Source organism: Heterocephalus glaber, unplaced genomic scaffold (assembly GCF_053883595.1).
Source record: "Heterocephalus glaber isolate CG9 unplaced genomic scaffold, H.glaber_assembly_v1.0 deba00001497, whole genome shotgun sequence".
NCBI lineage: Eukaryota > Metazoa > Chordata > Mammalia > Rodentia > Bathyergidae > Heterocephalus > Heterocephalus glaber.
In genome coordinates this window covers 13,170,148-13,192,394 of record NW_028258320.1, presented here as the reverse complement: position 1 = coordinate 13,192,394, position 22,247 = coordinate 13,170,148, and the positions used below count along the sequence as shown (strand labels likewise).

Here is a 22,247-nt window from a genome sequence, read left to right as displayed (position 1 = left end):
CCCAGCTCGAAAATAAACCGAAACCTTCTTTTGGAGGTGTGGGGGGTGGGGGGTGGCGGGGGGGGGGGTTGCTTGCGCTGAATAGACTGCGGGAGGTGTCCCGAAGAAGTACTCGCGGAACTGTGGATACAACTCAGATTGTCAGCTACCGGGGCGCACACGGGGCCGGCACTCCAGATGTTCTTTCCCGTAATTGAGATCTTGCGCGGCGCGGCCGCTAGGGAAAGGAAAGGTGTAGAGCGGGTGCTGGAGGAAGTCCGCCCGCCCGCTTTGATTTCCTGAGATTCCGCGGAGGAGAAACCAGAAGCTAGAAGGGCAGCGGAGGCGGTGGCGGCTCATCCTGGCGACGTGCACCCGGCTCTCCGCCCTTTCTGGCCACGTGATGCCCCGGGACGAGCAGATTGGGGCAGAAGCAGGGGTCACATGTTTCCTCTGTTTCACACTCAGCCTCCCCCCATTCTTACTCTCCCCTGCCACCCCCACCACCGGTTCTTTGGGTATCACCACCCCTCCATCAATTGTCAATGTGCCTCGACCGCAATCAATCAGTTATTTGTCAGCTCTTGTCAATCTGACCGTGATTTATGTCAGCTTTTGTTGCTGATTACAAGGCGGGTGCGACTTGAAGGGAAAAAGGGAGAGGGAGAGAGAGACAGAGAGGAAGGAAGAGACCTAGGGGGAAATGGAGGAGGGAGAAAGAGGAGCCGCCTGGGGGGGGGGAGCTAAGAAAAAGAATGAAAGAAGGGGAAAGAGGCGCTCGGTGTCAGGAAAATGAACAGTGAGAGTAAAGCGCGCAGGTGCGCCCAGGGCGCAGAGAAGGGCGCGCAGGCCTGGGGTGTGCGCTTCCTTTCTCGGTGGAGAAGGGACAGATGCAGGGTCCACCTCGGAGGATGCCGCAGTTGAGCGGCTCTGGGTATCCGAGACCGGCGACGGCGACGTCTAACACGGGAGATTTCCCGCCTTCCCGGGGTAACCCCACGGGAGTGTCAGGCTGTGCCCCCGGCCGCGGACACCGCCTTCCTTAGTGCCCCGACCCCACACTCGGAGTCTTTCCAACGGCCTATTCCCCAACGTAACCTCGAGTCCTGGAGGTTCATGGTGGGGTAACCAAGGGGATTCTTGATCCCCTGGGGTCGCAGCTAGCGCTGCAAGGCTGCGGGGGACAGAGGCTTGGCCGTGGATGTGCGGGGAAAACAAGCCTTAAGCTCACTCTTCCCCGGTCTGTCGCCCTCCCCCGGTGCCCACCCGCGCCGTCCTCGCAGCCCTGGGATGCTGGCTCGGGAGTTACAAGGACACCGAGCCGGGACTGCCCTGCCCGAGGAAAGCAGAGGGAAGGAGCGGGAGAGGGAGGGGGCGGCGGCCGGTGGGAACGCAGGTTCTTCCTGGGAATCGGAGCGGGACTGCCGCGTTCCCCTCGATTTGCACCGTCTCTCCGACCGCCTGGGAAGAAGAGGGAGGCGCTGTGCGTGCCGCGGGGTACCTGGCCCTGGGCGCACCGTGTGCGTGAAGGTGTATGTGTGTCTGCGCCCGCTCTCTCAGGGCTCTGGGCTCCGGCAGCGCCCAGAGAGAGTTCGAGGGTCATCTCCAGAAACTCGCAGAAACTGGAAGAGGGTGAGGGAAGGACACACCTCCTTCCTCCGAAGGACTTGGAAGACTTTGTATCACCCCTCCCCCGCTTTTCCGCCCGGCTCTTCTTTTGTTGTCAAGTCCTTTTGATAAATGGTGGGGCTGGGAGCGCTGGGAGCCTGGAGTCGGTCTGTACCGCGCAGGGCGGGGACCGAGGCTGGAGGCCGGGTTCCGACCGGGGCGCACCCGGAGGGGAGCCGAGTACGCGCGGGGGTCCGGACTAGGACCTGCCCTCGCGTGCTCGTCCCTTCCCCTCGAGCCACCCCACTCACTTCCCCCTTCTGTCTGTCTCCCACTCCGCAAGGGTACCGAGAACTTTGTGGGGTGAGTTTTAGAATTTTCTCCTAGGCAGTTTTTTTTTCGCTTTTTAATTTTCTCCCTTGATTCTTTAGGTTGGTAAACTTCATGGGATGGTAACTTGACTACAGCTAATTTGGAGAGGAGATAGGAGGGAGTGAGGAGGTGTGTGTGTGTGTGTGTGTGTAAGGACACACCTGCGTTCATTCAAGGGGGCTGATAGGGTCCCAGCGCGGCCACCAAGGAAGGTAAGTTGGCGAGATGGTGGCGCGATCACCCGCCAGGCTGAGGTTGTCTGAAGATCTTTGGAGAGCGAGTCGCCGACTCTGGTTTCCGAGGGCGGACAGTCCCGAGCTGTCTCTGCGACGCCGCTCTTGTCCTGAGGGTGTTAGTGTCTGGCTGTGTCACCGAGTGCTTGGCTGTCTAGTTGTCAATTCGGGCCCCAGGGAATGCTCGCGGTGTCTCGAGCGCGGCCTCGAGCCGCGTGTCGCCGCGTTCTCCACAAAAGGCCCCGAATGCTGGGGCTGCGGACAGACGTGGAGGTAACTTCAGGCCGGTGCGTCTTTCCCCACTCTCTGGTCCAGGCTCCGGGCGCAGTTTCCCCCTTTCCTCTCGTTCCAGCAGCTTTCTTACAGTGTCGGGCAGCTCAAGGGAGCCCCCCCACCCCACCCCACCCCAACACCCAAGCCGGAGGGAGCCTTGGAGTGGCTCGGCTCCTGCGCCCTCGAGGGCAGCTGCATTCGCTCGCGAGTCTGCGCTGTGCTTCGTGGGCGCAGGTCGCAGGTCGCGCGCGTTCGCTCTGCTCCAAACTCGACTGCAAAGGTCCGAGCGCACGGGGGCGCCTGGGGGCCTGCACGACCCGGGCTCTTGGGAGGTGCAGCGTGCGAGCCTGCGCACCTCGTGCGGGAGGCCGAATCCCCGAGGGTCGAGCGCGGCCCGGGTGGTGGGGGTTATTAATTACTCCGCTGGGCCTAATGCCTCCAACCCCCAGCGGCGGCTGGCTTGGGTATCCTGCGGGTTTTATTTGCACACAATGGAAATGATTTGTTTTCTCTAAAAAAGGAGTGAGTATGGCAGATATTTGAGGAAGGAGGTGGGAGGAGGAGAAGGAAGGGGAGAGAGCTGAGGAAAAAAGTTTGAAAATGCCTTGAACTATTCACTGTCGAGATGGCTAATCAGTATTGAGGCCGGAGGGCAGGCGGGCCGCCTTTCACCGCCGCTTTCCTTTCATCTCGGGCTCGGCGGAGGCGCTCAATTAAAAGCCTATCAGTTTGTAAGTAAATCAACGCCTATCAGAGTTGTCACATCAAACAAAACGATTATTATTGCAGCCCGCCTCCCCTATTAATCTCCCTCGAAGATAATCCGCCTGACAGGTCAGGCCCGGCGAGCTGGAAAGCCTGGCCCAGAGCACCCAAACAGTCCCGGACTGGCGCGCACCCCCAGGGACCTCCCCACCCTCGTCCGGTTCCGCCTTGCAGTCCCCGGGGAGGGACGAGAGAAAGAGCGCTCGAAGGCCCAGGGACAGGACCCGCCTTACTCCACGAGGAGCGGGGCCCGGATTCTCCGGGCCGTAGGGGACCATCCCGCGCAGCCCCGGCCTTTTCTCGGGGTCTGGGAGGCTCCAAAGGTGCGAGAGCGGTGGCCTGGCTTGGTCCTGAAGACCTGGCCTTGGCCTGCGCTCTTCTAGGCTCTCCTACACTAAGCCTTTTCCCTCTCCTTTCTGTTCCACTTCATTTCCTTTTCCTTTCCCCCCTTCCCTATTTGCAGGAAACATTCCTGTACCACCTTCTTTGGTATACCGTGTAAACCACCTCCTACACAGCGACGCTGTCTGCACCGTACCTAGAGCATTCTCGGCCGAGGTTATTTCTCCTGCGGCAGGGTTGCCTCGGAAGTGTGCAATTCTCAGGATTTCATGACAAAGTCCTCCCCAATTTCTTCCTGAGCAGGGCTCCTAGTCCATGTTTAAAGGTTGCAAGATTTCGAAGGGGAATTGGGAGAGCGAGGGCGTGCGGGCACAGGCAGTTCGATGGGTGGACGGTTGCAAGCGCCCTGTTCTGGAATTAGAATTTGGTCTTGGAATTTCACAGTTACAACTCGCAATTGGCATTCCTTGAGCTTTGGAAATATATGGAGGAGACCCGCAGGGCACAGGGACTTTAGCACTGGGCATGCTAGGAGGTGCCTAAGGTTTCATAAGTAAATACATCCCGATAACTGTTTAGGTGGCCTCTCATTGATGCCTGGAGGGTCGGCTGGGGTCTGGGTTCTGCACACGCAGGAAAATTGTGGCCTTCCTCCCCTTGGCCTCTGACTTCTGGCTTTGGAACGTCTTGGGATCAAGCGTGACCAGCCCTTTTCTGCGCTCCTCCTCCAAATCCATAGTTCTGAACTCCCGCTGCCAAAGCCACAGGAGCCAGGACTGATGAGGGCTGGCTGCAGTGTCTGGGAAGGAAAGGCTGCTCACGGGACCCCAGGCCCTGCTACTTAAATGCCAGGTCTTTCTCTGGCCTGCATCTAGGAGAACCCCCAAAGTGCAGCAGTGTTGAGAGTCCAGGCCGAGTCTGTCCCACCATCAGACCCGGGTTCAAGATCACCGCTGAATAGTGTCCACCTCAGCCTGCTCGGGGTACTGAGCAGCAGAACTGGTGTCCCATACACAAGGTTCCTAAAAGCCTCTCTGTTTTATTTCACTGTCCACAGCTGACCTTGTAGGAATATTTATTTCCATACCCAGAAATATTATATTGACACAGTGGCTCATTTTTCTGCGAGTTTGCTTTTCTTAACTGTATGTATTTCATCTCTGCCATGCTGCAGATATCTAAGGAGCTGTAGATACTTTGCCCTTCAACTATCTATAGGAAATATCCACTGGGTAGTTATTCGGACATTAAGTTCTATCTCAGGCCCAGATGACACACAAGCAGGGGCTGTAAAAAGATACTTGCCCTAGAATTTTTCCAACTTACTTATCTGTGCATACACTGGGAATTTAAGAATATTTTATATGCTTCTGTAAATCTAAGTATTCAGATATGTTATGTTAGATGCCCTTGAAGCCAGAAGTGATCAGTAGTATTCGAATTGGATGTGGGGCTGTTTGTAGAATTTTTTATCTCCCTGCACTTACACGTGAATCTCCATCTAATAAATTCAACCTTGTCATTTTTAGAATCGACGGATTTCTCTGGCAGTCGTTTGCACTGAATTTATCCGAATAAAGCCCACTCTCAGGCATCCAGCAGAACCAGCTCTCCACTGGCAAGTACTGTACGTTACACCTCGGCCCAGCCGGGGGCGCGGGGTGGCTCCAGTGTACAGGTGCGGCGGGCCTGATCTCTGAGGTCGGATGCACCAACAGTGCCCTCAGGTCTAGCGGGCTCTCACTGCCCAGCAGTGTCTGGGCGCCCTTACTTTGCTTAACGCCTGGGGAACGAGCCAGGCCAAGTCCGCCCGCCCGCAGCGAAAACTGAAAGGAAACTCTACTGCAGGCGTAGCCGGAACTTTCCTCGATGCAAGTTTTCAACCGAGATTGTTGACAGCTTTGGGAAGACAGCAGGCTTGTGTGAGTGCTCTCGGGTGGGGTGGGCTGGAAGAGGGCAACCGGGTGCCCAAGCCTGGCCCAAGGTGAAAACTCTTGGGAACCCCTCCACTCCACTCCTATTTCTTCACAATTCTTCGGCTCTGGATGGTAAAAAGAAAGAAAGAAAAAGTTTCCAAGTTGCCACGGACACCCAGCATGGATCTCGCTAGGGGGCAACGGGAGGGGGGCTGGCTTTGGAAAAGTTGTAGAAAGCTTTCCTCAAAAGCGTCACCGTATTAAAGTCAAAAAAACCCTTAGGACCTGTTCCTTCCTTGGGACAGAATCAGGAATCAGGCTGGGCAGCTCCCTGGCCAGTTCTCTGCTCTCGCCTCGAACAAGAGGTTAAATAACCACCCACCGCCTGAGCTGCAAACTTGCAGCTCTGCGCTGCCATCCTCGGACAAGGCCTGGACACAGAGGGGCCGGCTCGGCCCAGCGCTGGGAGAGGTTGGCACGGGGTGGGAGGGTGAGTGGGGTTCCCACTTGGCTATTCCGACGCTCAGAGCCGATCGCCCAGCTCGGGGCAGCCGGCACTTTTCCCCGGGAGCTGCGGATTTGGGGAGCCCGGCGAAGGTGGAAAATTGCGCGCGCGGACTGGCGCGGGGGCGGCTGCTCGTCTCGCCGCGGGGCCTGTCGCCGGGCTGGCCGCGGCGGGTGAGTGATGGGGGCAGAGAAGGGCGCCCATAAATCGTGGGTGTCAGGGCGAAAAACTCTCTTTATTGTCTGCGTGATGGATGGGCCCGGGGACGAGACACCAAATACTTCGTATCGCCTTTAAATGGGAACACATTTTCCGCGGCCATAATTCATGTTTTTTAAATAGAAAGTTTGAAATGTTGCCTATATTTCACCGGCCCTGACATATTTATGAATCGCTCCTTGCATGCAAATATCATTATTTAAAGCGCCAGAGAGCGCGGGGGAGGGGAGAAGGCGCGGCCCCCGGGGCGTGGGGGTGGTGAACCGGGGAAATATCGGTGGAGGGGGGACATCTCCCTAAAGGCCAGAGGATGGAGCGCGGGGCAAAGCCGTGTTTGGAAGCTGAGCGCGCCCTGGGGCTTCTCTCCTGTCGCGACAGCGCGCCGCCACGGTGGGGAGAGGGGTGTTGTTGCGCGGTTTGGGGTGCAAGACTAGCCCCGGTCTCCTGCCTCTACACCAGGAGATATTTTGGGTCCCTCTCCGAGGACTGGATCCAGACTGAAGCCACCTTTTCCAAGAAGAAAGTGGGAATAAAAAAAAAAAAAGAATTTAACAAACGCAACCCAACATCTTTCATGTTCTTTGCTATTGCATCGATTTTATTGATTTTCATTCTGCAAACCTGGGATTCTGCGCACCCGGACCAGGCGGCTGTGAGAAACCGGTCACCGCAGGGGGTAGGTGGGGGGCTAATCCTCGGGTGCCACCGCCCCATCCGCCCCACCCCACCGCCTCACCATCTCCCAGGCACCACGGAGACTGCGCCAGACGCGGGGACACAGAGGACCCGGCCCCCCAGCCCCAGGGCTTCAGTCCCGCTCCTTCTTTCCCCCAGTGCACAGCAGCGCTGCCAGGGTCGGCATCAACCCTCCCGGACCCCCTACTGTCAGAATAATCGCATTGGGAAAAAGCCAGGCCCAAGCCGTCGCTTCTCCCCAGTCATCCAGCCCGGGAAGCGCCTACACCTGCGCCCTTACTTGCCAAGACTTTACCTGTGGGGTCCCCAGCCGCGCCTGCGGCCGCGCAGATAACAAAGATATGGTAGGGAGGGCGGGAGAGTGGGTGGGTCAGAGAGCAACACCCGAGAGAGCCAGAGGCGCCCAGGTGCGTCTGTGTGGACCCGATGCTGGGGCCCCGACCGAACGGGCTAGCGGAGCCGAATTTCACTGGGGAGATCCGGCCCGGGGAGGGACTAAGGGAACAGGGCTGGGGAAGGAGGGGCGGGCCCAGCAGCACTTCCGCTGGAGGTGGGGCTACGGACTGACGTACAGGCCCCGCCTCCCCACCGCGCCTCCCCGCCCCCTGCTCGCCAGGCTCCGCCCCTGCGGCCCAGACTAAGGCTCCTAAATCCCAGCCAGAGGCCTGAGGCAGAAATCCAGGTTGCTTGGGGAGGGCGGTGGGTAGCTCCCTTTTTCCTGCCCAGAGGTTCTTCCTTTTTAAATCCTAAGAAAAGAAGCACTTACACACTAGCAATCTAAGTCCAAACACGCATGTGAGATTTGTTCAAACTTTGGTCATTTGGTGGTCCTGAGACCAGTCTGGCCCAGGGGTTCCCAGTCTTCCTCTGGGATCCAACCAGATGTCCCCCCGGGGTCAGGCAGGAAGACAGTGGGCGCTTACTTGTCTTTGAGGAAGAACAAAACCTAAAGCTAACACTTTTTGATTGTTCATGTTGTGCCAACCAATATCTAAGAACTTGGAATTATGCCGCAGCAATCCGAGGTGGGTACCAGGAATGTTCTGGGTTGTAGATAAGGAAATCGAGGCACAGAGAGAAGGAATTGGCCTTGCCTTATCCTCATCCCACCTCTATCCTCTTTCTTTCCGTCGGATCTCCAGCACCCCAGGCCATGACTCCGGAGGGGCCTTCTGAGGCTCTCACTTCCCTGCTGAGGGGAGTGAGGGTAGGACTAGACTGTTGACCGCACCGTGGAATGGGCTCACCCAGCCGCCAGCCAACTCCCAGCTTACTGGGAGAGAAGCGTCACGTATTTCCCTGCAGTCCCACCTGAAGCCAGTGTGCTCTTTTTTTTTTTTTTTTTCTTTCGGTATGGGGGATAGAACTCTGGACGTTGCGCTTTTGAGGCAGGCAGTGGAACCCCTGAGCTAAATCCCCAGCCCCGGGGTGCTCTTTCTTAAAAAAGCAAACCAGGCTTTGTTTCTCTACTAAGAAGCATCTGGGTTTTAGCCTTGGGATGCAGTTGAGCCAGCATCCTAAGGCTGGTGGGTCTTGGTTTGCCTTTGTCTTCTCTTCCTCTTCCTCCTCCCCTGGGCCCCTGCTATCCGTGGCTTCCTTTTGGTTGCTCAAATGTACCCTACTACTTTCCATTGCAAGGATTTTGCTAATGCTTTTCTTTTCAGGGATGACCTTCCTCCTCCTCTTCACATGGCTCACTCATGTAACCCTCAGCCATATCAGAACTTCTTGTTGACAGTCTGTCCCCCTTCCTGAATGCTAAACTCCCAGAGGGGCAGGGACTGGGATTGTTCCTTTAAGGAATGAGTGAGGAAAGAGCATTTATGTATCAACTATGCTGAATGAGTGAATGATTACATTTGGGATTCACTGCATTTTTGAGGGTCACCAATAAGTATTCTCTATGGTCTCATATCACAAGGTGTTTTCAATTTAAAGGGAGAGATAACACAAATCTCATGAAAAGATAATGGTTATTTTGTCTCTATATTGTAAATGTCAAATAAGTGGATGCTGGAGGAGATTGGAGAAGAGAAATATCTATGGTTTTACAGTCACTTATTCAGGCTTTCAAAGTGTAAGATATACAGGTTGACATGATTTAATAGAAACTCATGTCTCCTCACTACCTTTCTTCCCAACACACGAACACATATACCCCAAAACTCTAGCCTGGGCCCTCTTTCTTCTGCCCCCTGCACATATTATTGTGATCACAGTTGAGTTCTTATGAACTCCGGACTGAGGTGCTGCTACAAGAACTTTCTAAATGTTTTCCCCATCCTCAGCGTCTCTCCCTTCTAATCCATTGCACAAGCTCCTGAATGGTTAATTTTCCTGACTACATCATTCCCTTGCTCAGCAACCTTCAGTGGCTTCCCATCATCCATATGTTACATCTGGCTCTTCAGAATCTAGTTCCAAAGTACTTTTAAAAAGCTTTTAGTGGGGGCCAGGGATTTAGCTCAGTGGTTCTGCTGCCTGCCTCGAAAGCACAAAGTCCCGAGTTCCATCTCCAGTACCAAAAAAAAAAAAAAAAGAGAAAAAACCAAAACCAAACAAACAAAAAAAGCTTTTAGTGGCTTTCCAAAATCACCAAAGAAACATATTCGCCTCAACCATGAAGGTACTCAAAGATACAGAAGGAAAAATGTTCATGATCTCCCCCACCTCCTCTCCATTTCCTACCCAGTTACCTGAACCATCCAGTTTTAACAGCCCAACCTATAATTTCTATCCTTTTTCCATACTTACCAGTGTTGTACAAAGTACACTGAAATCTATGGAGCTATTATATTATTTCTTGTTCATACTAAAAAGTATTGGGGGCCGTGGAAGTCTCTTTTCTCTTCTTTCTTCCTTCCTTTCTTCCTTTCTCTCTTTCTCTTCCTTTCTCTCTCTTTCTTTCTCTCTTTCTTCCTCTCTCTCTCTCTCTTTCTTTCTTTCTTTCTTTCTTTCTTTCTTTCTTTCTTTCTTTCTTTCACAGGATCTTGCTATGTAGCTCAGTGTGGTCTTCCTGCTTTAGCCACCCATGTGCTGAGACAATAGGCCATATACCACCATTTAAAAAATTTTAAAATTTTGAGTCAGGGTCTCACTAAGTTACCCAGATTAGGCTTGAACTTGTGATCTTCCTGTCTCAACCTCCCAATTAGCTTGAATTACAGACATATATCACTATACACCTTCACTTATTTATTTATTTATTTATTTGGTACCGGGGATCAAACTCGGGACCTTGTGGTTGTGAGGCAGGTGGCCACTGAGCTAAATCCCTGGCCCCACCTTCATTTATTTTTGATAATATGTGGGTTATAGATGCAGAGCTAATTTACTCACTTTTAAGCTGTAAATATTCCATAAAATATGTACACTACACTTATTCAATCATTCCTCAACTAATGGCCATATGAGTTATCAGAGTTTTTTTTCTAATGAAATTTTTTGTGTCTGTATCTTTGCCAAAAAAAGTGACTTTTTCTATAGGGTAGATTACCAAAAATTTAATTGCCTAGACATCAGCCCAATCAAATTTTTTTGTTTTCCTTATATGGCTTGTGTTTTTGTACTCTTTCTGCTTTTTCCTTCTTAAAAGCTCTTGTTCCCAATGCTTGTCCAACTTTCAACGGTGTGATAACCAAACCTGACAGTAGGATTTGGATAACCTGTCCAAGATTCACTTCCTTCCTTCTTCCTCACTTAACATGGTAGTGATGGAACAGATCCTGGCAGTGGTTTGGAATTGGTATAGGACAATCATGACAAACCTATTTTCTTCTGTCCCAACCATCCTTATAGATAGGGATGGCCATCAAACCTACTTTTGGCCTATGAGGAACAAATAGAAGTAAAGGGATGGCAAAGCAGGAGGACAGCTGTTGAGAAACACTCTAGTTTTGATGATCAAAGGGAATGACACAGATGTTTTGACTCTTCTCTTTCCTCTTTCTTCCTTCTTCCATGAATGTGGATGGAATATGTAGTGCTGTAGCAGCCATCTTGTCACCAGGAGGAAAAGTGCAAGAAAACAGCAGAGACTTAATTCTGATGTCACTGGGACATGGACCTACCATCAGTGAGTAGCCTCCTCCTCCTTTGTTAGAAAAATAAAGTCCCTATGTGTTGAAGTCAATAAAATTGGGGATTTTATATTTTCAGCTAAACATCCTAACCTTCCCCTTTAGAGAGTACTTCCAATGGTGTTACACCATGGAAATACCACCACAGAGGTCCCAAAGAAGTTTCAGAAACTTATTTCAGTGACTTTAGGGTATATTTTTTGACATAGAAATAGGTGAATATTCTTTTTTTTTTTTTCCAGTACCAGGGATTGAACTCGGGACCTTGCACTCACCAGGCAGGTGCGGCACCACTGAGGTACATCCCTGGCCAAGAGGCAGATATTCTTATGGGATGGTATTGGTATTTTAGAATAGCCAAGTTACTGGCAGTGAACTGTGGTAAGACGTTTAACCTCCAGTAAACTGTTAGATAGCAGACATTTAAGGTTTTCTTCTTCCTCCTCCTTTGGCTCCCTAGCATCTGATTTCCCTTTTTCTTTGTTCCAAATCAGGGCCTGCTTCAGCCTCTAGAAGCTAAAAGGACTATATCCTCCTTCTTCCTGGCCTGGCAGTTGAAGTTCCACCAAGCAGACACCCCATCCGGACCTCTGACTCTCAAGGGGTGAGCAGGAGGTTGGGGTGTGGAAAGCCTTCCTGCACTTCACCAAGCCTAAGGCAGTGGCACTGACTGTCTAGGTGGGGCAGAGAGGGAAGATGGTTGCTGCCATATCCAGTGTGATAATGGTGGCCACTCAGCCAATGGCCCAACTGGACCTTTCTAGTGGCATGACAAACTGCACCTCTATTCCCAGCCACTCCTGGTTCCCATCCATTTCCCAGTTGTGAGTCTCCAGTCTTCTCACAGATTTCTCTGAGCTTCCTACTATCCTTCTGATAAAGTCATTTTTTGCTTAAATCAGCCAGAGCTTGTTTCTGTCACTCACAACCAACAATATCAACTGATTTGCCACAGCCTGGCTCATTGGGTGGCTTCTAAATGGGCCCGATGGTGATTACTTCTTAGTTGTACCTGCGGGATCCTATGATGGGTACCAGCATGGGGCCCTGATGACAACCAGCCTGGCTGAATGCCTCCCAACCAGCCAGGTAATGATTTCAAGTGAAAAACTTAAAATTCAGCAATGAGAATCAGTCATGCCAGGATTGGGTGAGGGAATCATATTAGTGATTTTATCGAATTCCTACTGAGTCTTGGACACTCTTCTAGGTAGCTTCACAACATTGCCTTTTTCACCTCTTAGCAAAGCCCAGTGGGGAAAGAATTAGCCCCATCTGGTTTGAGGGTGTACAGAATCTCTCCCCTTTCCTTGTAGCCCTTCCTCCCACAGCCTGGATGGCACTCAATGTGTTTGATTACTGTTTCTAAGCCATCAAAGGACATTATCCAGATTGACCACCTTAGGTGACAATCAACTCTGATTCTTCTCAGCAGAGCTTAAGAGCTTAAGTGTCTGGTACCTTGCAGTGCTCAAAAAACATTTGTGGGACATAATCAACAGCACAGAAACACCTGTGGGCTATAGTTCCTAGGGAAGGTGGTGGCCTGTGTTCGAGGTCTCATGTGCATGTCTGAGGGGAAGAGAGGTTTCAGTCCACACCGCATTGGACTCAGTGGTGAGGGACTGCATCCCTCACCTGGGCCAAGATACTTCCGGTCTCTGGGCTTGTTTATACTCTATTTCTGTCTCTATTCCTGCTCCCCCACCTTTTCCAAAGCACTAATGAAAGGTGCAAGTGATGCCATTTTACTTTTATCCCTCAAAGAGTCTTCTATGAAATCAAAAATAATCAATAAATATCAGTTATATGAACACATCTTCAAAGATTTTTCTTTCTCAGTCTTCCCTGCTGCTGCTGAGCCTGCGGTGCTCCAGGGACCACTGTTACCTGGTTCTTTGTCCACAGCCACCAAGTTCATTTCAGGAGCTACAGGCTTTGCCATTTTCTGAATCTCTCTGGCTGCTTCTTCAGAAGAAAAGGGACCTTTTTGCTATCCCCTAGTGGGGGACCAGTCTCCCCAACAGGGATGGAGGTGTGGGAGTGAGAAGTGGCAGTTGAGGCCCACAGAGCTAGCTGATGTGGGGAGGGCAGGTGTCCAGGATTGGGGGATGGCAGGGCTGGAGGGTTGGTGGGGATCTGATCTGCCATGGCACCAGCATCATCTTCCTTCTCCTTCTCCTTTAATGATAATTAGTCCCGGTGTGGGGACCAATGGATTCCCTTTCTGAAATAAGTTCCATGAGCCCTTATGGGATAAATTTGAACAGAATGAACAAATGAGCCATTTCCTTCAGAACCCAAGTGCGAAAGGACCTAGTAAACATGCTAAAATGAGGCCAATAGTCATGGGAACCAAATACAGACGAGGCCAAAAGATTTCAGAGTTAAAAAGCAGGGTAAGCTGGATGTGGTGGCATAGGCCTGTAATCCCAGCATGCAGGAAGACTGAGGGAAAGGATTGTAAATTCATGCCCAGCCTGAGGAATTTAGCAATTTAGCGATTTAGCTGTCTCAAAAATAAATAAATAAATAAATAAATAAATAAATAAATAAATAAATAGCTACATTTAGCTCAGTTTAAGGTCCTGGGTTCAACCCCCGGTATTGGGGGGAAAAGAAGAGGAAGCGGGCTTTCTAGGAAAGATGGCATGGTACCGCCTTCTCCAGGACGTTTCTGTTCCAGCTTCACTCCTTATCTCCCATCTAAAATCCTAGAGTATAAATAATAAGCAAAATAAAAGATTGATAATAGCTAGTAGGGAGATAGATTTTTCTCAAAGGGGACAGAGATCAAGAGATGAAGGGAGAAGGAGGTAGGGGGAGGGAAAGGGGGTGAAAAAAGGAATCAAGATGTGTTATGTCCATGTACCAACTCCATACAAGGGAATGGAAACATGTATTGCAAACATGTACTAGTAAAAAAAATCATTAAGAAAGAAACAAAAAATCCTCCTAGGGGATCTTCTCCCAGACCAGCCTTCCCAAACACCACTTTGATTAGACTAAGACATCACATTGCCCCAAGCCTCCTACCCAAAGCGTAATCCCATGCATGCCCTAGCACCTCTCCTCCTATTTTGTCCCCAAAGCTTGCTTCCTTCTGTCTCACAGGACCAGCCATCCAGCCAGCCTGGGTATTTCCCCTGGCACCAACACACCCCAGTCCTGTCTTTGATCATAGGGCTCCCTCCTGTTCTGTCCAGCTCAGGGCCCAGCAGCCCTCCACCCCAATCCCATTCATCAGAGTAGAGCAGAGCGCTTCAGCACTCAGTGGGCTCTGGGGACCAACTGTTTGGTTCCGGAGATCAGCACTGCCCCATTTATTAGGTGTTGTGACCTAGGGCAAAGTTCTTAACCTCTCTGAAGTTTCTGGTTCCTCCTCTGTGAAATGGATGTGATAAGAGTCCCCACCTCACAGGGTCAGTGAGAAATGAAATAGTGTTCAGAGTGGGGGTTATAGTCCTACCCCTTGTTCTTTCTTACCTCTGAACCCCCAGAGTGCTGTCTGTGCCACTCATCTGGCACTTAATTATCTACTAATTGATGATTACTTTTATTAGCTATCTAAATTCTTATTGTTTAACTTTGTATTGGTGTGTGTGTGTGTGTTCAACTTTCTAATTAGGTCTTAAACTCCTCCAGGCCTGAACCAGATGGTTTCTTTACATTCTCAACACAGACTAGTAGCAGGCCAAGGAAAAAGCAGGCTCTAATTAATGAACACTTATTAAAAATGAGTGATAAAACATCCAATGTCTGTAGAGTCCTGTTGCAACCAGGATATCCCTTAATCCTTACAACAATCCTTCAGGCATATACTGTTATGCCCATTTTACAGCTGAGGAAACTGAGGTTGCCAGAGAGGAAATCAGTTGCTCAAGTTCCAAAGGCCAGGGCTCTTGACTGCCTTAAAACAGCCTCCTGCAGCTTTGGAAATTCTCAAAATGCCTCCTTCTTGTGTGCCAATGCCCAACACACACTTTCTCTCCTAGCCTGGTCTAGCTTCCAGGCCAGCTCTGACCTTGTTTCCATGTACCCATGGGATGTTAGATGTATCACTCAATTTAAAGAGCCAGTTATGAAAGAGCAGGTACATGCACTCATGACAGTAAATACCCGTTGCCTAGAAAGCAGGCTGCTAGGACATCTATGGGACCAAAGATCATCTCAGGGGTAGGGGCATGGGTGACTTTAACTTTCTTCTTTCTCATATGAAGTTTCTACTACAAACATTTATTGCCTTTAAGACTAGAGAGCAGGGGGCCAGGGATTTAGCTCAGTGGTTCCACAGCCTGCCTAGCAAGCACAAGGACCACAGCTCGATCCCCGGTACCAGAAAAAAGAAAGAAAGAAAGAAAGAAAAAGACTAGAGACTGAACAAGTTTTGTTCAACTTGTTTAACAGAGAAGGAGGTGCAGACCTCCCAGCTGCTTGTTGCTAAAAAAAAAAAATTTTTTTTTAATGCTCCTGAACCAAGGCAACCTCTTTTCTCTTTCTTTCCTCTCCCTTCTCCCCGTCTCAGCCAGGTGGGAAGAGACCCACCCTTGGCACTTATTAGTCACCGGTTTGAAAGGCAGGGCTGCGTTGGAGAGGGAGCAGTGATTGGTACGGGGTGGGAACTCGGGGATCCTTTTATCCCCCTGCCTCTCCAAGGCTGACAGGCTCTGGAGGGGTGGAAATGACTGGTAATTAGTGAACCTTCTCTGCCACACACACTAAAGATGCACTTCACAGTCTCTGTGACCTCTGCAGCCCGGTGAGGCTTTGTTATGTAGATGCTCTTAATTGGGTGAGTCACTTAAAGCAAACAGCTTCGGAAAGAGCACTGTGGGTTGTGCTTTTGGGGAGACTTCTTTCCAGGGCTCCGATCAGGAATTAGGGGGTGGCCCCTCCCACACACGTGAGAAGTGGTTCCCTATCGCGTGAGTTTTCAGGGTGTCTTTAGCATGAGAAGCGGTAAACTATGACGTCTCCCTCCTCCTCCTTTCATCCCCCCTGCTTCCCAGGGTATTGATCATTTGTTTCAGGTAAGGCTGGGAATACCTTGAGACATAAACAGGGTTCCCCACGTCCAAGGAATAGACCATGTCTTGGGAAGTCAGAAACAGATATAAATGTACACGACACCACGGAACAGCAGACAGCAATGCCAGGCACTTGGGGGGAGGCATTAAAATGGTATTTCAGATGCTGACGTGTTCCCTTGAAGGGGGACCATTGAGGAAAGCTGGAACTGAGTGAGCACGACTTGGGAGGGGTTCTGGGGAGAGAGATGCCCAGGGCGTGGGGACTTGATGATCCAAGGCATCTTCAGGATACTGTTACACCCAGAGCCATGGCCCCCAGGCCCCTGAGCTTGCCTCAGACATCAGAGGAGCAGAGAGCTCTGTGGAAATGACTCTCAGGGTCTCCCATCACTGCTGTTGGTCTCAGAGCATAAGATCTGCTGCTTTCCCCAGAGGAAGGTACAATGCATGAAGACTTCAGATGCATCCTGTCCTAAGTAGGGCCCATCTGTCATCCCCATCTGGCATCCTGGTGAATGGCTCCATCTTGGATTAAGAGGAGGCAACTGGGCTGCGAAGTCTTTGCAACCAACCCTTCTTTATGCCCTTATTGCTCTCTGTGCCATCAGGTCCTCAGTGTCCCGTCAGGTCCCCAACACTCCTCAGGGGCCAGTGGGCTAGGTTGTGCTGAGGCTGAGAGGATCTTCCTGACTTACTTTCCCTTCTTAACACCCACATCACGCTGCCTGACCAGTGACTCTGAAACACAAATGTAATTATTTCACTCCCTTCCTCCAAGCAAGACCTGCACAGCTCTCTCCACCTGGCCCCTGCCTATCTTTTTGCTGTCTCCATTTGTTAAGGTTGCCAATGTCGTCAAATCCAATGTTAATTTTTTTTTTTTTTGGTACCGGGGATCAAACTTGGGTCCTTGTGCTTGTGCAGCAGGTGGCGAAACCACTGAGCTAAATCCCCAGCCCTCCAATGTTAATTTTTTGTCTTCACTTGGCCTTAAACAGCACTGAGTCACTCCCTCTTTCTTTTTAGTCTTTAATATTTCATTCATAAAATTTTCAAGCTTATTTGAAAATTTAAAGAATAGGACAGTGAATGCCCAATACTCTTCTCTCAGATTTACCAGCTTCTCTCTCTCTCTTTCCGTCTCTTTCTCTGAACTATTTTAAATCTGTATGGATCTCGATCTCTATCCCTAATTTCTTCAGCTTGCAACTCCCAAGGAATGGGATATTTTGTTATGAAGCTATAGAACAACTAGCACAACCAAGAGGCGGGCTGCAATTGCAGCCCTCAAGAGGCTGAGGTAAGAGGATTGTCATGAGTTTGAGGCCAGCCTGAATTACATAGCAAGACCCTGTCTCAAAAAAAAATTAGCACAACCAGGAGAAGTAATGTTAATTCAGTATCTACAGGAATATTATCAAACAGTTCCAATTTAAATGTCCCTAAAATGTCCTAAAATGTCTTTTACCACCCAAGTTCCAGGGCTCAATAAGGGGTCATGTATTGTTCTTGGTTTCCACATCTCTAGCCCATTTTATCTAGAATAGTCTTCTCATATCACTCTCTTCCCATGACAGTGACATTTTGGACAGTCCAGTCCAGTTGTCTTCTGAAATTGTCCACATTACAGAATTGGCTGTATCCTGGATTCTGGTTAATTATTTTTTGGCAAGAATAATCAGCAAGAGGTGTGGGCTTCCCATTGAACTGCATCAGACACTGGTGATATCACCTTGGATATGCCGAGTCTGAGCTCTTCGTTGGGGGTCATGACCTCTAGTTCTCTCCACTGTAAAGGCAACTTTCCCCTTTGGTGATTTGTGGGGTTGCCATTGGGGTGATATGTTGAGACCATGAAAATGTCCTCTCCACTCAATGTTCATCATCAGTGTTCCCCGATGGTCCTTGGCTGAACTGGTCATTGTATTGGATAACTTTTTTGTGTGTGTGTGGTACTGGGGATTGAACCCAAGGCCTTCACACTGGGGTAGATCCCCAGCCCTTCTATTGGTTGCTTGATTGTTTTGAGACAGGGTCCCACTATGTAGCACAGGCAGGCCTTGAACTTGGGGCAATCCTCCTGCTTCCGCTTCCTAAGTGCTGGGATTTCAGGCATGTGTCACCATGCATGGCTCCTTTACTTTTTACTTTCAGACAAGGTTTCAGTAAGTCATTAAATTACCCTGGCTAGGCTCAAACTTTGATCTTCCTGCCTCAGCCTATCTTTTCTGATCACTTTCTTTTCTTGGTTTCTGGGTCCTAGCTTGCCTTGGCCTCTTCCTTGCCTCTCTAGCTGCCCCTTGAGTGTCTGTGTTCCTCCCATTTTTCTCGACCTCTAACTGTTGGGGTGCACTAGGGCCCAGTCTTCAGAGCTTTTCTTCCTGTTTCAGGCTTTATATGTCATCTGAAGCCTGAGGGATCCCACATTTCTAGGTCTAATCCAGACCTATCTCTTGAAGCCCACACTCATGATCCAGCTGCCGGCTTCACATCTCCACTTGAAAATCTCAAGGGCATCTCAAATGTATCAGGTCCGGAAATGCCCCCTGAGCCCCTGCACCCCCCCACCCCAGTTCTCTCATTTGTCTCTGTATGATAACTCTGTCCTTCTAGTTGCTCAGTCCCAATCTTGGAATTTGATTTCTGTGTTTCCCACACTTCTCATACCCAAGTATTCAGAAAATCCTGTGGATGTCACCTTGTAAACACAACTAGGTGCCATTTACTGTCTCCAGGTTTCCTGTGACAGTCTGCTGGCAGGCCCTGGCTCTATCCTTCCTCTCTGGGGTTCACTCTCAGCACAGCTGCTGAAGCAGTCTTTACAGAATGAGTCAGATCATGCCCATCCTCTGGTCAAGGTTCTCCATCTTCCACAAAATAGAAGTCCGAGTACTAACCTCCATTTACCCAGCTCTACATGAGTGGTGCCCCTCCACCCTACCCTGTGACTTCATTTACCACTCTTTTGCCCTCTCTTCATTCTGATGGGTCTCAAATTTATCAGACACTTTCCCGCCCCAGCTGCCCCAGGGCCATTACACTTGCTGTTTCTGTTGCCAGGGACATTTTCCCTCTAAATGTCCACTTGGCTCTCTTCCACGTGTTGCAGGGTTTGGCCTCAGTAACACTTTGTGAGTGGGGCCTTCCCTGATCACCCCTGCCTCCCTGGCATTCCTCTCTCCCTCCACTGCTGTATTACTCCACAGTGCTCATTACCACCTGACTCGATGTATTTACTTATCCAGCCCCTTACACACTGAAAGCAACCTCTGCAAGCGTAGAAACTTAGTTTTCTTCACTGCTTTACCCCCAGAGTTTAGATTAGTGTCGAGTATATAGTATACACTCAATAAATATATGCTTTTTTTTGGTACGGGGGATTGAACTCTGGACCTTGCGCTTGTGAGGCAGGCGCTGGAACCACTGAGCTAAATCCCCAGCCCTATATACTTTTAAATATTCAAATTTTCTTTTAAATTTTATTTGATGATGATGATGATGATGATGATGATGACTTGAGATGGATCTCAGGTTGGCCAGGGTGGCCTTGAACTCCTGGGTTCAAGCAGTCCTCAAATTCCTGAGTTGCTGGGACTATAAGTGGCTGCTACTGGCCTGGCTAAAATTTTTTTGAATGAATGAGTGATTGAATTTCTAGTACCTTAGGATAGACTACAAACTTGTTCAGTTCTAAGGAAGTCCTGAGGTCTGTCTGCGTTCTCCATTGGCCAGGAGTAGCTCTGCAGCGAGTTGGGAGACTGGGGTGCGCCTTGGTGTGGGGTTCAGGGTTCAGACTGTAGCCACGGATTGGAACTCAGGAGCCAGGGTTGGCATGTGTCTGATGGGTCCATGCTTACATGGATGTCTGTGTGCTTTTACACCCCTGCAAGAATATGTGGCAGTGCAGTCCTAAATGTGGGTTAGCAATCCTGTTTCCCTCCTCCTCTGTGTCTAAATGTAACTCTCCTTTCAGAAGCTGCATATTTTTGTTTTGTTTTGTTTTAAGACAGAGTCCTGCCCAGGGTGGACTTGAACTCCTGCTTCAGTCTCCTGAGTGCTGGGATTACAGGTGTGCATTACCGTACCTCGAAACAGCTGCCTTTTAAGGCCTTAAGCCACCCAGGCTTTGGAACAGAGGAGCAGATCAAAGCCAGGTGCAGCTGCGCTGGGACACTCTCCTTTTTGGCTGGGGTGACACTTTGCCCTTGGAAGCACTGGTGTTCATGTTCACCATTCAAGGATACGCAAAGTGACAGCATGAAGACAGGCACAGCTTTGTGTTTGCTGTTCCCTCTACCTGGTAAACCCTTCTCCCAAGTTGGCCCATAGCTGCTCTATCTCAGGAATCAGACTCTACCTCAATGTCCCTCTGCTACCTACCAGTACACTCCACGGCTGCCTGAGATTGTGCAGTTTGGGCATCACAGAAGCACCATCCAGGGGAGGTGGGTGAGGCCAAAGTCCCCTCCATCTCTGCCCCTCAAGGTTTTACCAGAGAGGGGCCAGCAGACACCTTGGTCACTGTGTCTAAGTCACCACTCTCCACCTTCCAACACTCTCTCCCATTGTTCACTTTTGCCTCCACAGCATGAATCAGCACTCTCTGAAACTGTGCCTTTCACACATTGGAAATATATTGTTAACCTACTTGTTACCTGTGTCCTCCTACCGTAATGTAAATCTCCCAGGAGTGAAGTCTGCCTTGTTCCTGTTTGTTCCTCTAGTGCCTGAGATGTAGTAGATGGTAAATAAATACTCAGTAAGCAGTGTTTTGTCTTTCTTTATTTTGAGGTGATGTGCATACCTATGTGCATTTTTATTTGTGTTAGTCAGCTTTCTATTACTATAGTAAATACCTGAGATAACCAGTTTATAAAGAGAAAAGGTTTATTTGGGCTCATGATCTTGGAGGTTGCAGTCCATGGTCCATTGGCCCTAGTGCTTTTGGCCCTGTGGCAAGGTAGGTGTGCATGGTGGAGCAAAATCTCACACTTGATGACTGCGAAGCAAGAGAGAGAGAAAGAGGGTGGAGTCCCATGACCCTCTTCTAGGCCACACCTCCAATGACCTGAAGATGTCTCACTAGGCCCCACCCACTTTTTTTTTTTTGTACCAGGGATTGAACTCAGGACTTTGGGCTTGTGAGGCAGGTGGCCAAACCACTGAGCTAAATCCCCGGCCCTAGGCCCCACATTTTAAAGGTTCAACTGCCTCCCAATAATGTCAAGTAGGGGACTAAGCCTTTAACATCTGGGCCTTTGTGAACTGTCCATACACAAGCTATAGCATTATTTTAGTAATCAGAAGATCCTTTGATCAGCTTGCATCTGGGGAAAGCTTATTTGTACATGGATTCATCATAGGTACTCAGTGAGTTACTGCAGTGCAAAGCTAGGTATTGAACCCAGGGCTCCTGGGCAGAGCACTGGCCATGGCAAGGCTTGACCAGCCCTTCATCCAGCCCTCAGACTCTGGCACTGGTGCTACCAGGTACAATTGGTACCTGTTCTGCCTGTGGCAAAGACATTCCAGGTTCCTTTTGGAAAAATAGGAAGAGACTCAAAATTAATATTGGTAAATCATGCCAGAACCCTCATGTGCGCATTAGTATTATTGCCCCCCGTATATTCTAAAATAATCCCTGTAAATAATTATAAAAATAAATCCCAGTGACAAATTATTTTATTTCCAGGAACACATTTATTCATCATCATCTCTTCAGGAGTAGAATAAATTGGAGCACTGGGTAGTGAATACAATTTGCAAATAGGCAATATAAGTAGGGAGAAAATTAATATGTATTCCTTGGTACTCTAAAAGGAAAGGAAGAACATTAATAGCCATTTCCTTGCAGATATAACTTTGAAAATGTTATTTCTGATCCATCAGCATGGGGCTCCACATGAGGAAAATGGTTACAACGTGATAAGAAGCGATTAGATGTGAAATGGCATCTCTCAGGGCTTCTCCCGGTGTCCTTGTCTTGTTTTTAGAGACAGACAGGAAGAGTTCTATTTGCAGTCACTTACTGGTGACATTGGGTGAGTCTCTTGTCTTCTCTAGGCTTCAGTTTCCTTCGTCAGTAGTTGGAATACATGATTTCTAAAGCAGTGAGTTTGGATATCCACAAATCCAAGTTACTTGAAAAATAATACAATATGCTGTTTATTGAGCAAACTGCCAACTTCCTTAGGAGGGTGGCAGGAGGCCTCCCCCAACTTCCAAGTGGT

General features: G+C 49.7%; 1 protein-coding gene across 24 annotated transcripts; it reads left to right on the top strand.

Annotated features, from left to right (window-relative positions):
* The first annotated feature begins 80 nt into the window (after nt 1–80).
* LOC106009570 (uncharacterized) lies at nt 81–20,780 on the top strand. Of its 24 annotated transcripts, none has more exons than XR_015440306.1 (7): nt 81–1,499; nt 5,102–5,199; nt 5,421–7,933; nt 10,892–10,983; nt 11,230–11,285; nt 11,482–11,591; nt 20,028–20,780. XR_015440306.1 is itself a non-coding variant. In XM_021259654.2 (6 exons), the coding sequence occupies exons 1-6, from the start codon at nt 1,270–1,272 to the stop codon at nt 20,344–20,346; spliced, it is 1,017 nt and encodes a 338-aa protein (XP_021115313.2). In that variant the 5' UTR covers nt 81–1,269; the 3' UTR covers nt 20,347–20,780. The 24 variants fall into 24 exon arrangements, 1 of the variants encoding a protein (XP_021115313.2); XR_015440301.1 differs by having other exon boundaries at nt 81–1,611; XR_015440298.1 differs by lacking the exon at nt 81–1,499 and adding an exon at nt 1,622–1,950.
* The last annotated feature ends 1,467 nt before the right edge of the window (nt 20,781–22,247 follow it).